Source organism: Rhinichthys klamathensis, unplaced genomic scaffold (assembly GCF_029890125.1).
Source record: "Rhinichthys klamathensis goyatoka isolate OS25496 unplaced genomic scaffold, OSU_Roscu_1.1 h1tg000161l_1, whole genome shotgun sequence".
Classification (NCBI taxonomy): domain Eukaryota; kingdom Metazoa; phylum Chordata; class Actinopteri; order Cypriniformes; family Leuciscidae; genus Rhinichthys; species Rhinichthys klamathensis.
The window spans coordinates 2,886,250-2,901,416 of record NW_026606695.1 but is presented as its reverse complement, the minus strand read 5'-3'; the positions used below and the strand labels follow the sequence as shown (position 1 = coordinate 2,901,416).

At 38.8% G+C, this 15,167-nt stretch overlaps 1 protein-coding gene across 5 annotated transcripts in view; it reads left to right on the top strand.

Moving 5' to 3' along the window:
* nhsl2 (NHS-like 2) overlaps positions 1 to 15,167 on the top strand; it is a 75,789-nt gene that overhangs the window by 9,685 nt on the left and 50,937 nt on the right. Inside the window, exon 1 of one of the 5 annotated variants that reach the window (XM_056258949.1) lies at positions 5,331 to 5,645. The exons of the other annotated variants lie outside the window; for them this stretch is intronic. Within the exon in view, the coding sequence (XP_056114924.1) occupies positions 5,564 to 5,645 (82 nt within the window). The 5' untranslated portion in view covers positions 5,331 to 5,563. Of the gene's footprint in view, positions 1 to 5,330; positions 5,646 to 15,167 lie in introns of those variants that run through there. 5 annotated transcript variants of the gene reach the window in all.

The window sequence follows — 15,167 nt, the reverse complement described above, 5'->3', positions numbered from 1 at the left end:
AAAGTCGCAATTGCGAGGAAAAAAAGACAGAATTAACTTTTTATCTCACAATTCTGACTTTTTTCTCACAAAAAGTCTATGATGAACTCTGTTGTTATTGACTCTACCGGAAGTTAAGTTTGGGCCACAAAAGCGCGCATGCGCAGTAACGTTTGTTTATGTTGTTGCCGTTGAAACCGTCTATACTGACACACATCTGGTTTCTTTCTCAACTGTTCACTTATGACATAACCGAGAGACTCCTTGCCGAGACGGGTATTTTGACATAATTTTGTGTGTATGTCCGTCTAAGTGCAAGTAAACGCGAAAGAGGAGTCAGTTAGATGTTCGAGTACTGTCTGAAACGTGCCTCCCTCTCTCTCTTCTCTGCGCGCTCGCGCTTCGGGTGTGTGAGGCTGTGCAGCGCGCGAGTCCCAATTTTTTTCACCTCTTCTTCCGCGTTTAAAATCATTTGAATGTGTAAATTGGCAAGACAAAACACGTCCAAATGATAAACTTTCACTCTATCATGTTAAACCTAGCAGTTAATCCGTAAATCACATGCGTACCGATCCACATGCGGGGCCTGGTCCATACGGATCACGGTTCAACTGCGATCCATTGCACCCCTAATCAGGGCCGTCGCTAGTGGGGTGAAAGGTGGTGACAATTATAGGGGCCCCCGCTGCCAAGGGGGCCCCACAAAATCCAGCAGTTATACTATTTAGGCCCCTGTAGTATGAATAATTCTAATATTTATATTAGTTGTATGCCTGAGATTTAAATGAAAACCACAAAAACGTGCAATTTGGGTAAATATTTTTCCAAATATCTGCTTCTCTTACCATAACAATGGTTTAGTCCGACCTAAAGTATTTATTAATTATTCAGTCAGAGTCAGTGACAAACATCAGATGGACCCAATAAAATTGTAAGTCCCACCCCAGCTCGTGAACAGAACCAATCAGAGTTGAGGCGGCAGCCTGAAGTTAACGATGAACTTGGTGGAAGAGCGTCGGGGAAAAGAAAACATAAATCAGGGAACCAGAAATGCCAGGAAAAGACGGAGAGGGAGGCAAGGAGAGTGGTTGTATCCCAGTCGATCAAGACGTTCTTAAAGACCGGTTATATATTGTTATTTCGCTGGGAATTAGAAAACTTCCATCTACAGTCTGCCGTGTACAGTCATTTTTTATTATCGGTGCGCGCCGCAATCGACCGAATGATTACGTGGTCTAAATTCCTGTCTTTTTACACTATTGTAACTAGAGTTTTAAAAAAATTACACGAGTCACGACGCATTGCATTATGCATCTGACCTGCCGGCTGATGATATTTAAAACATCGAGAAAACACGAATACAACACACTGCACTTGGATGAATAAATGTATTCGCTTTATTTAATAATATTACCAGTTCCATATTATCTTTATTAAAAAATAAGACAATGAATGGTTTTATTTTTTGAATTAGACTGCATTCTTGTCAATTTCTAAGGGTGTACTTACACTAGGCACGGTTGCCATGAACCGGGCCCGAGTACGATTGTCCCCCCTCCCCCTCTGGCCTGCACTCACATAGGGTTTCAGCATTCGTGCCGGAGCACGCTTACGTCATTATGGTGCGTGCGACGGTTTCGGGATAAACAAGAAGAGCGGCGCTCTCTGAACACAATGAAGTCCATCGCTCTGTTTTCTTTGTGGATAATTTTGTGTCGTTTGGTCCACGGTGGTCCACAGCCCTCTCACAGCCTGTTGTTAAACAGATGCGTCGCCTTAGTGGCGCGAAAATTTTCACGTAATCGTGCTGCTCGTATGAGGAGGTTTGCAAGGTACCAGCTGAAGTGCAGCAAGGACTTTGCAGCTTTGATTACGGACTGTGTTGGTTTTGGAGCGTCGCAAAACCATGACGCCACGCGTCCTGTTCCGTGCTCCAGCACGGTTAGCGCTCACACTGCATGCGAACCGCGCCCGAGTCCAACTGAACCGTGCTCTGGCCCACCTCTTCCAAGCGGGCCAGGGCCGGCTAATCGAGCCGCGCCCAGGCACGGTTCGGAGCACTCACACTAGTCAAACGAACCGCGCTTTGGTGGTCAAACGCACTCGGGCACGGTTCAAACTGGCTAGTGTGAGTACACCAAATGTTTACTTTTTGATTTATGAATTATAACAGACTGATGGGGGGAAAAAATTACTTTTTAAAAATAGTTTTTTTTATTATTTAACAATTTCTTAACAATTACAACTTTTTATTAGTTGTAATTTTTATATAAACATTTAACTTTTAAAATAAAGGTTTTACAACAACATCACCATCTTCTGTTATGTGGGCCTCCATGTTCATCTATTGTACAGTATATGATATTGGTGGAGGGTGGTGGGGGCCCACATCAATATTTTTTCAGGGGGCCCCGAATCCTCTAGCTACGGCCCTGCCCCTAATCATTTATGAACCACACTTATCATCATGATTGCTTACCAGAGATAAGTAGGTAAACGTGTCCCTGTCCCCAAAAACTCAGTTGGTACTCAAAAGCGCTTCCCTCCACGTTTATTTATACCTGCGCATCATTTATTTATACCACGCATGCGCCCCTGCACACCAGTTATGTGCACCCGACAGTCTCATAAAAAATCGGGTTGTCCCCGAAAACGTTCTTCCATTTGAACCCCAAGTGATCCCACTGACTCTTTTAATGGGGACTCTGGGTCCCCCCATCTGGGTCTGGCGCCTGATTACAATTTTCACAAAATTATATGTCATTTTAACTACTTTATAATGACCATTAATGTTTGTTTTAGTTAGTTTATGTACTAGCATAGCATTCAGATACACGATTAGCCTGATAGCTTAGCTTATACTTTACGCATTTTGCACTTACCCTACATGCATTCACAACAATCTTTAATGTAATTTGTAAGTTTGTATTTTTGAACCACATACAGTACTTAATCACTCAATAAGTGATGAGAGCAAATTTTGAAAATGTGATGGCATTGTTTAAAATACATAGACCATAAGTGTTTACAGTGTGCCATGTTTAATGCTGCACAGTGTGGGCTACTTTAGGCTTTTAATTGTACACTTAAGCCTAGGATATACATACATAATTTCACACTTGTCAAATTAGAAAGTGGATTTGCACTGCTTTCAACCCCTGGGGTATGAACCTCTGGAGTAGTCTTACCACCGCTCTGAAGCTAAAAGGGTACAATGTGAATTACATTAACCCATTACAAATTCCAATTATTAAAGCCCATAATTGTATTCATAAAACTATAGTCTTCTTAGTTTTGTTTTCTTGTGAGTTGTTCCAAATATCTCAGCACTGTACAGGCAGGTTCATCAGTGTGTTCTGGAGAGAGAGGTGTCAGAGTGCAATAAGAGAACAGACTGTACCAGCGCTGAGGCTCACACTGAGTTTTAATTCTGGTGACATAATGAGGACCGTATGTGTGAACGCACCCCTGTGCTGTGCAGCGCTACAGGCCTCGTGCTCCACCCAGTCCACACACACACACACACACACACACACACACACACACACACACACACACACACACACACACACACACACACACACACACACACACACACACACACACACACACCTGCCTGGTCGCACTGTGTAAACATTTCAAGGATTATGTCTTTTAATTAAAAACTCATCACAGCACGATAGTAACCGAACCATCTAATGAATGCTTAAAAGTGACTTTGCACGGAGAGTGCAATGATTTTGTTTAGTGGTTTTTATTCCACATCTCTAGCCAAATCACCAAACCCACATTCCTCTGGTGGGTCCAGCATGTTTCTTGTAAACGGGTTCCACTGGCCACTAATTTCCAGTCTTTGGAGCACTTCCGACCACAACACAAACACAGGGAACAGAGGCGGATGCCATCACATCACTCAGGATGTCAAATTCTACTGTGAATTTAGCGTGAAAGACAGAAGCTTGCTCTTTCCTTCAGCCAGACACCATGAAGTGTATAAAATTGTATATTACTGCCAGTGTAGCGATGAATTCAGGTGACAGGCAGTGCCTCGGTATAAAATATATGATTTTATATTTCCTACTTGGTTACTGTCCTAAACTTATGGAAGGGTAAATCAGCTTTGATCTGTTGCATGATTTATGATTTATTACTCGTTTTGTTAATCAAGATAATCTTCACAAATGAACACGACTTTTATGATTTTTGAAGCCTAAATACAATCGACAGAAGTAAAAAGCAAAAGTTAGGCTATAAACTAAATACACCAGTCACATGACTTAAATGTCAACACCATTAATCTTCTGAAAACGAGAAAACGAGATATAGCTTTATACAAGCTAGCAAATTTGAGTTATAATAGTTTGCATGAGCAGATTATAAACACAACAAGGATGTAAAAGCAGACTAGTGAGTAGATGATTTCACCTGTTCAGTGTGATGATTTTTAACAACTTTTGTAGTCCTATTTAGTCACTTTTTCAAGACATGTGAAAGCTTAAAAAAGTCATAATTGGGGTTTCGCTGATGTCTTTTATGTCATAAAGTAAAACGTGAAAATATTTTAAGCTTGTGCTTGCCACAGAACATTTTTCAGGTTTTTAACCAAAAACTCACTCAAAAACCAAAAATGCTCACTAAATTTCCAGCTTTCCTGCAGCACTTTTTTATCTGTTGATGTCCTGCTGAAATTTAATTAGTGGACTGCAATTGCTCTTTTTCCAGGTGTCTTACGTTTGGCACGTGCTCATGATGGTTCATGTTTCTGCATGTGAACAGATGATTTAGATCAGTGATTTTCTACTGGTGGGTCACAACGAAAAAGAATGAGCTCTGCTCTGATAGAGAAAAACAATGCTAAATGGAAATAATAAAATGGAACTTACCATTTAATTATGCATAGTTTAAAAAGCAAATCAATAGCTTTTGGGGGAGATCGTCTTCATGTTGTTGTTAATATCAAAGGCCGTGCGTCCAATCAATCTCAAAGTAAAAAATTGTCTGTCACATGATGGAAGTAGTCGAATTAGGCAGATGCCAGTTTGGACAGATGTGATATTAACAAACTATGAACAAACTATGCAAGGTAAAAGGAATTATATTTTTTTTGCCACTGTATTGCATCACTACTTGATGTCCAATGTAAAATCTTTCCTGAAACAAAACCATTTGAGAACCACTTATATAGATGTTGTAGATCCATCAGCAGCACATGATGTGAGAACAGCAGGTGTTTCATAGCGGTGATACAGTGTGAATGTGCTGTTTGCTTATTTTCAACAGTGTTGCCTTGTGTGTGTGTGTGCACTGATTTGAGGCTGACGCCGCAGAATGTGCTGCAGTGAGGATGGAAAGCCACCGAACTGATGAGAGAGAGCGAAAGGGAGAAAGTGTGAAAGGAAATGCAGCTGCATCCTCTCGTCCTGACTCACTGTGAACTCCTGTGTTAGGTGTGTGTGTGTGTGTGTGCTCAGAGTATGACGCCGTCCATGAGGGAAAACGCACATTCCTGACTTGTCATTTATTCAGCATATACAACTTTACAGAGCATCGGTGGGCAGGGTGTGTGTTATCGGACTCTACAGTGATGCGTTGGAGGAGGCGGAGGTCTCCGGGACAGGGCAGGCAGGGGGAAACGGAGGCACCGTTCACCATGCCCTTCTTCAGAGGTAACAAAGCTATTAGTGTGCTCATCTATGCAGTTAGGTGATGCTGTGTGATATCGGAAGGCACTTTGCATGATTTGTAATGTTCGGTGTATGTGTTGTAGTTTAAAGTGCTGTTTACTGATGTGCTGCAGTCTCAGGTAAGCATTCCATCACACACATTGATCGGCTTGCTCAGTGTTTACACACACACAGTTTACTATTCAGCCAACTCATAAGCTGTAAAATAAAATTTAAAGTATATTACATTTTTATATTATATTTAGGGCTGTCAAATGATTAATTGTGATTAATCACATCCAAAATAAAAGTTCTTTTTTACATAATATATGTGGGTGCATTGTGTATAATTATTTTATATATATAAATACACACACATGCTTGTATATATTTAAGAAATATTTTCATGTATATACTGTATATAGATTTATATATAATTTATATTTTTTTCTTAAATATACATGCATGTGTGTGTATTTATATATATAAAATAATTATACACAGTGCACCCACATATATTATGTAAAAAAAAACTTTTATTTTGGATGTGATTAATCGTGATTAATCATTTGACAGCCCTAAATATTATTATATATTGCTGTATTTAATATTTTAATTTAGTTTAATATTTTTTAATTACATAATAATAATAAACTTATTCTTTATGAAGCTATGTTCCCTGGGAAAAAATACTTGTAATGTTAATTGAAATAAATTATTAAATGAATTTATATATATGTATATATAAAAAAATTGTAATTGATTGATATAGCTTTTATACAATTCTGAGAAGTTTCACATACCTTGAAAATGTTGTCAGTGATGCAGTAAGGCCAAGAAATGTTTTAATTGCACATTTTTATAAGACATTATCTAGCGTGGAATGGTGGTGATTTTCTGGAGTCTTTCCTCCATCTCTTACATATGTTAACTAGCGAATGAGAGCTGGTATATTGGTCTCACGACTGCACTATCAGTCTACTGTTTATCAGCCAGCCAGGCCTCAGATTTCTGCTCACTGACTCAACATCTGCAATTCTTTTCATACTTGCTTTGTGGACTAAAACAGATAGAAAGCAGCAGAATAAAGCAGAGCATTGAGCTGTACCCTCTGGGCATGGGACATGGAGACCTTCAGCTCCAATCATCATATGACACTATCAGATGGGAGTATTGCAGCCCAAACTGAATTTTTAGTTTTTCATGTGTGCACTCAGTAATGGACTGAATAGTTCATGTGGGTATTTATCTTTGGTGCGTTTAAGCCATTTGCGAGTGAGTACATTTGTTTGGTCTATGTGTTTAAACCTCAATAGGGCTGAGAAACGTGTTTTGATCAGTTTAGATGTTTGTGTTTTCTAGGCACTGAGAGACGATTTTGAGAACAGGATGTTTTTGGCTCTCTGGGTGAGATTCTTGCATTTCATTTGATCCATATTTCATGAAATGGGTTTCTCAAAGTCTTCTGATTGCGGTCCAGGCAACGGCTCCAGAATGTTGAAGAGCTGAGATGCTCTTTCATTCTCCCTGTTTGTGTTGCTGGACGAGATTAAAAGAGAACTTTAGCGTCTGGTTAGTGCTGTATTTTTTTTTTATTATTAACTCAAAACAGACGGTTTCGTAATTGGTGGTTTCTGCAGAGACTGTTGTTATTCATTGATTGGATGTTTTTAATGGAATTTAGCTGCCAGGTTTCATTAGTAGTTATAGGTCATTACCTATGGTCATTACCCATTGTGATTCTGTATATCTACTGTAATTTGGATTCTTGATCACATAACAACAACTGGCTTACTCACTACTACTTTTTTTTATAGTTTAAATGAGTACCCATGGACCACAATAGAGAAGAAACAGATGTACATTACTGTTTAAAAAAAAAGAAGAGAAATTTAGCAAGGATGCATTAAATTAATCAGAGGTGACAGTAGTAAAAACTTTCAAATAAATGCTGTTCTTTTGAACTATTCATCAAAGAATACTAGTATAATAGTATCATGGTTTCCACAAAAATATTAAGCAGCACAACTGTTTTCAACATTGATAATAATAAGAAATGTTTATTGAGCCGCAAATCAGCATGATGGATCATGTGACACTGAAGACAGGAGTAATGGTGCTGAAAGTTCAGCTTGGCCATCACAGGAATAAATTGTATTTTAAAATATAGTAAAATAGAATATTTTAATTGAAATAATCTTTCATAATTTTACTGTATTTTTATTTTAAATAAATGCAGCTTTGGTAATAGTAATAATAAAAGACTTCTTTCCAAAACATTACAAAATCTTACAGACCCCACAATTTTGAACGGTACGTCAATACATTCAAAATGTCTTTCGAGTGAATATTTGATTCAACATCACTATGCATTTTTGTCATATTCAAGTAAACCAGCATACCTTTAAGTAACAGAAAGGCTTTGGCTGCTCTGAATTGTGCAGGGAAAGTAGGTTATGTAGTCTGGGACCATTTCTTTACTCAGTTTAAGTCTTCATAAACACTGTGGTCTGGCCAGATCTGTGGTAATGCTTTGAAAGGATTTTACAGAGAATAACAGTGCTTTGAATCTCTAAATGTTTCTGGTAGTATTTAAATGAGTGAGGTAACTAGGCATGGCTTGGAATTAGATTATATATGCGGTCGTTCAACTTCTTGAATTCCTCATGTTGTGCTAAGGTAACATATAAGTTACTTTTGACTTTTTTAGCCCCCCCTGACTAATGGCATTAGCTCATATTTGGCAGATGTAACTCAGCGCTAACCCCAGCGTTTGTTGTTGTCATTGTTTATTTTTAGAGGTAACCGCTGAGTGTTCTGCTGCCTTACTGCCATGCTACGACATTCACGGGCATGCTGGGATAGCTAAATCCCCAGGCCTGCTGACAAGACTCAATAGTATGTGCCCAGTGTGGGTCTTATAGCAGATTTGTGGATTCTTTTATCGTGATTAATATTTAGATAAGAAAAAAAGCATCCTGACAGGAAGGCAGATCTGAAAACACGTCTACAGGGAGTCTGAATCATCTGCTCTTAGTTGGAAGTTTGGTCGTTCTCTCTCCATGGAAACAGACAGAATGACTTTCAGAAAGTCAGTATAGGATGGTCGCCTGATGTGAAATCACCTGGTGTGAAAAAATTTCAGCGACCGCATTACATGCATGATGTCTCCATGTTGTCTACATTAACGAACGTCAAGAGCCAAGTTGGGAACTGATGCTCAACACTCATGCTTGTAATTACATCATCTTCCACTTTAAGCTCCGCAACTCTTCCCTTTCCCCTCCATTCGCTATGATGTCATCCTCTCCATTTTGTTTTCATTGGTTTTACATTCCTCAGTGAGTTAGGACTGATCAAGTATCTGGTTGAATAAGTGTGCAGATGGCGTGCTTATGTTTTACTGTATTATAGTGCTGATGTGGAAACGCCTCTATAACTTATGGGTGGGGGGTGGGAGCGAAGGTATAGAACGAGAGTCGAGAAACGGTGCTGACGGCCTGGCCCCACTTTCCAGGCAGGAAATGAGCACCGTGTGGATTGTGCAAGTCGTGTGTCTTTTTGCACGTGTGTTTGTGAGGCTCCAAGGCGCAAGAGGTGCATGGGCGTCCCCCGACGGCTCGTAATGCTCAGCAGATGTTTTCCACCTTCCATGTTCGTATTAATCCAGTCATGTGGACAACAAAGAAGCAATCTTTTCCAATACAGCTCTCTCTTTTCCAGCACAAAACAACCCATTGCTCCATTCTCACAGCGTTGATAGTTATCTCAGCTAGGCGGCCATTCCAGAGCAATAGCGTTCTCTCCATATTTCTCTCACTCCCTCTTATTTCCCTATGTGTCTGCACTCCATTGTTCCATTATCTCAAATATAAACCTGTTCCAGCTATCGAATTGTTGGTGAAGTTTGCCCAGTGGTAAATAACCCCTTTAGAGCAGCTGAAGTCCTCACTATATCAATATGGTCTGCAGTGAATTACGGGTATTTTTTTTTTGTAACAAGTCCATCAAGTTTCTTCACTGTTTGCTTTGTTTACATTCTCCAAGAGAGTTGAGGCAGAGGGCGCGAGGGGCACCAAATCGCTTTTTCAGAATGGCCTTTTCGTTAAATACTGTTCCAAGATGAGTTTTGTTTATTTTGGGAGATTTTCAGAGTTAAGAGGAGAGAGTTGACCACCCAGTGCAAGGAGAATATGGAAACGTTTTTTTTTTTGTCCATACACTAGAGGGTTTAGATTGATTTGGACGCGTGTCATTCTCTTTACGCTGTTCATTCTTTGAAATGTTTTCGTCTTTGTGAGGGAATGAATTCATAACCTATATTTTTTTTGCGTTCCTTTCATTCCGCTCATCCTTGGAGTCTGAATCTTCGTGCTGGCTGCTTGTCCTGGCACATGCAGACTCATCTTGGATGCTGCAGGCCCACATTAGGAGCTTTTCCCTGACCACACACACCTCCCAATGGTGCAGAGGCCAAGCCCTATTCTTGCTGGTTAACCCAACTCAGCTTCTTATATCACTGAAAATATATTTTCACTGCTGCAGGGGAACAGTGGAATCACTCAGTCCAAGTGAGTCAGTCATATTGATAAAGCACAATAAAATGTTTATTCGCTGTTGTTTTCTTTTCAGGTGATGTAAAGATAATTCCTCACTGCTGCAGAAAAAATAAATCATGACGATACTTACTAACCCATCCAAAAATATGTGTGTGTGTGTGCATTTGGCTGCCTTTATTTGATTAAAAAAAAACAGTTAAAACAATAATATTTTTTAAACATTATTACAAATTAAAATAACTTTTAAATAATTTGATGTATTTTAAAATGCAATTTATTCCTGTGTATGCAAAGCTTAATTTTCACCAGCTATTATTTCAGTCTTTAGTTTCACTTGAAATTATTCTAATATGCTGATTTGGTGCTCATTTCTTATCGATAATGTTTTTTGAATAGAAAGTTCTTTAAATAGAGATGTTTTGTAACATTATAAATGTCTTTACTGTCACTTTTGATCCTTGCTGAATGAAACAATATAAAAAAAATATCCATCTTACTGACTCCCAAACTTTTGGCTGGTAATGGTTGTTAGAGCTCATGGTAGACCAGGAAGATACTTGTTAAAACCTTGCAGATAATTTGTTTAAAGTTACACTGACTCTGAGTGTGAAATGAGTGTTGTGTTTATATTTGTGTCACTCTTCTTGCATGTGTGCAATGTTGCTGTCTCAATTATATCCTTATTGTGGAATCTCTGACTCACACACAGATCAGTGTTAGATTCAATGGTGGTGACAGAGGGTTATGTGAGTGGGTGTGTGGGAAGGAAAGGCCTTTTTCAATATGCCTTCTGGCTGGTTTAAGGGACGGACACACACACACACACACAGAGGAACATTTGGTCCCCACAATGTAATATACACACACACACACACACACACACACACACACACACACACACACACACACACACACACACACACACACACACACACACACACACACACACACACACACACACACACACACACACACACACACACACACACACACACACACACACAATAAGGTCTTTAGAGCATCACTCAGCGTGTGCTCCATTAGCTGTAGGTCCGAGTGAAGTGTTTAGTATCATAACATAATCAGTATCGAGTGTGTGTGTGTGTGTTTGGACCCATGAGGAATTGTATGTATTACATGAGTGCTGTTGCTCTGTAATTAAACTGTTGCAGTGAGTGTTTCACAGCACAACAAGCAATGGACGAACTGGTTTAGGTAAATACTGGAGAACCTCCAGTGGAATGTAACCTATCATCTTAAATTCTCCAGAAACCATCTCACTAAGTGCACGCCACAGCTCAATCTTGATCTGCACTCATACACACACAATTGCATTTCACAAAGTGTTGACTTTTCTCTATATTGATAAATGGATAGATCACATTTTCCATTCCACATTTTCCCCCAAAATATTTTTAGTGAATAAATTAATAAATGTTGTGTAAATTAATATTAAATCATATATGGATAGCTCAACCAAAACTGAAAATTCTGTCATGACGTTCTTTCTTATGCAAGAAAAAGTATTTAAAGAATGTTGGAAAACAAACAACATTGGAGCCCATTGACTTCCTTCATTGATTTCTCTTGTCTTCTTTTATGTTCCACAGAATAAAAGAAGTCATACAGGTTTAGAACGACATTAGGGCGAGTAAATGATGACAGAATTTTCATTTTTGGAGGAAAAGGCACTACTGAAAATGCTTATTTTGCGTTTCATTTAAAAAAAAATTTTTTTTAAAATCATTTGGACGTTCTCTTGAGAACCACTGATCTAGAAGCAGTTTGACTCAGTCCTGCTCAAACACTGAGTAATTACAATCACATGATGCCTCTGTGGACCAGTGTTTGAATTCTCAAAAACAGCTTTGCACTTGAGCAAGTCCAAATCATTAAAATCACTATTTCTATGGGTTAGAAAGAATGAGACCAAATATTACAAATATTAAAGCAGAAGAAATACAATATAATTCTGAGAAAGTATGAATCAGTGGTTTTGCTCATCTGGTTCTGGTTGGGAAAGAAAGGGAGGTTGGGAGACGAATATAGGAGGAGGGAGAGATCCTGACAGACTTAATTGAGTTTATAGGCAGTTGAGACGGAGATAGTGGCATCTTTATATACTGGAGAACAGATCAGCCCAGTGCTTAACTGAAAGACAGGCCAGCTGGAAGCCTATGCACAGCTCAGTCAAAGAGTCACACCACCTCTATGTGTGTGGAGGAGGTCTAACTCCTCCTCCTCCTCCTCCTCTCTCTCTCTCTCTCCAAACTTGTGTGTCCTATGCAATACGGTATGTGTATGTGTGTGCAGGCCTGAGTTTATAGCCTATATGTGTTTGTCTTACTATTGGGCTGTTGTTTAGCTGCATCTTTTGATCCTTGTGAACAGGTTAGTCCATTTGTTTGCATATTCGACATGTGTATACATTTATGTGTGTGTGTGTGTGTGTGTGTGTGTGTGTGTGTTCCTGCTCTTTTCGTATCTGCAGTATATAGACTCAATCAGTGTTGCAGCTCTGATTTGCTCAAATGTGCTGAAAGCAGTATACAGACAGAAATGCACACACTTGTGCGTTATTTAAGATTATGTTTTATATTGCTAATCCAGCATGAGTTCATTGATTTTGAGGCTGACTCAGATTTGTGAGGTGTTGCATGATTGATGGATCAATCACTGTTTAACCGTCTTTGGTTTGTTGTTTCTTCAGCGCGGTTCATTATATCTGTCCATCAGTCAGTTTTGTGGGCGGGATTAGCACACTAGAAGCATTCCTTGTAGCAATGAACAATGGGCATGTAAACAGCAGGTGTGTGTTTATATACACCTATGGGCTCAACACCAATGCCAACTGCTGATATGTGGATGTTTTTAAATGACATGCTCTATTTCTCTCTTACATTTACTTCCCATTCTGCCCCCCATTCTTTTAGTTTGACTGCTTCAGTGGCCATTTGTCGATTAATATACAGAATAAATGCACTTTCCTCGCTGTCTTTGCTGAAAGCAGCATCCCGACACACATTACTCTCTTTGAAGCCCTTCAGAGCTTTGATAGTGTTGTGTTTTACTGCTTGGCTTCCTGAAAAAAAGAAGAAGCTCAGTTTGAATCAGTGACAGGGATATGAACAGCATCTTTAATTAGAGAAATGGATGGTTGTGTTTAAAAATGCCCAGTAGAATTGTTGTATTGTTTCCCCTGTTTGGATACACTTCGGTGCCACTAAATAGTTAATCTTTGTTTTTTTCTTCTCCATAAAAAGTCAAAAACGTTACCGTAATCCAAGCCATTTAGTGTGCACATATTAGGATTTTTCCCCCCCAAAATTGCTTGCTATGGTGCATTCATCTCTTAATAAATGTTTCATAGATGTTTCGTTAACAACGCCTTGATTAATGAGAGATTACATTTTCTTTCATGCATCATTTATACTCTTATACCTCAGTTTTATGCTTCAAAAGAATACTTTGGAGGAGACTAAATATTTGAACATTTCTGCAGGAGCACGTGCAGTTCTATTCACCTCCACTAGAGGGAATAACAACACTGCTTATCACTGCTTTGAACTCTGCGTGATCTGCCTATATTTGCCCTACTCATGTCCATTTAACTTTGTTATGGTCTTTATTTTAAATCTCGGCATAATTAAACACCTGGCGAAACCGATGGATGGTTCGCCCTCCTACTTTTGTAAAAGCTGTAATGTACAGAGAGATCGGGTGAACGACAGACTCAATGGCCTCAGGGCTTGGAAAGAAGCCCTTCTTACAGAGAGAGATTATGGTGTCTGCACTGCTGTTTACAGTATGAAGAGGAAGACAAGAGAGAGAGAGAGAGAGAGAGAGAGAGAGAGAGAGAGAGAGAGAGAGAGAGAGAGAGAGAGGCAGAGAGAATTTGCCTTAGTAGGATATATGTTGAAGTAGAGGGATTGAGTTTTTCCTTCCTTTTAAGGGATTATATGCCAGAGTGTGGGGTTGTGCATGAAATATTGTATTGGAAAGTGTATTTTAATACTATATTTAATAGTCTTGCCATGAGGGATGCAGAAGACTGATGTCATGCATGCACACATGCTCATTATTATGTATATGTACACAGTGTCTGCAAGCATGCATTCACGTTTTGCTACCAATAACATAACAGGAAATGAGAGAGATTATGCTACTTTTGTCCCTTCTTCTCTTTCCTCTAGTATGTGGCTCTTGGGATCTGGAAAGATAAGACGCAGTTCTACATCAAAAGCTGTCCAAGTTGCGGCTCCAACTGTTGTGCTGTTTGTAAAGGACTGTGTGAACCAGTGGCGTGCAGTTAGTGCTGTTCTGAAACGAGGATGCTTTTTTAAATGTAAATTCATCTTCCAGTTACACTTAATGATGACACATTTTTCACATTAAATAAATAAGCATTATTTACACTATCAAGAAAACAACAACAACAACAACAATGAATACAATTCTATATCAGTATTTTTATTTGAAACTAGGCATGTGACGGTCTCAAATTTACACGTTGCGATAATTGCTGAAGCTTTTATCAAGGAATACGGTATTATCACGATATTGAAATAAGTTGCGAAAAAAAAGTGTTGTCATACTATAACAGGTTTAATAACTTTTTCTTGTAACTAAAAGAACTGAACATTTAAATACAATAAAGCACAAAAATCTATAAAGTAAACAAATGTTTTAAACAGATTAAAGTGCAAAAGAATTATAAAGAACATAGGTAACAATTTACAATAAGGTCTCATTAGTTAACGTTAGTTAATGCATTAACACATCAGCAATGAGCAGTTATTATTCTTTGTTTGTGCCCATGATAACAGTATCATGCATGTTCATTATCGTAATATATCGTATTACCGAATACCAGCACATATCTATTTGAAACTTTTAAAACACAGAACAAGACAAGATAGTCCCGCCCCAAACAATTACACACTTCAGCTCTAAATGCTGTTAGTTT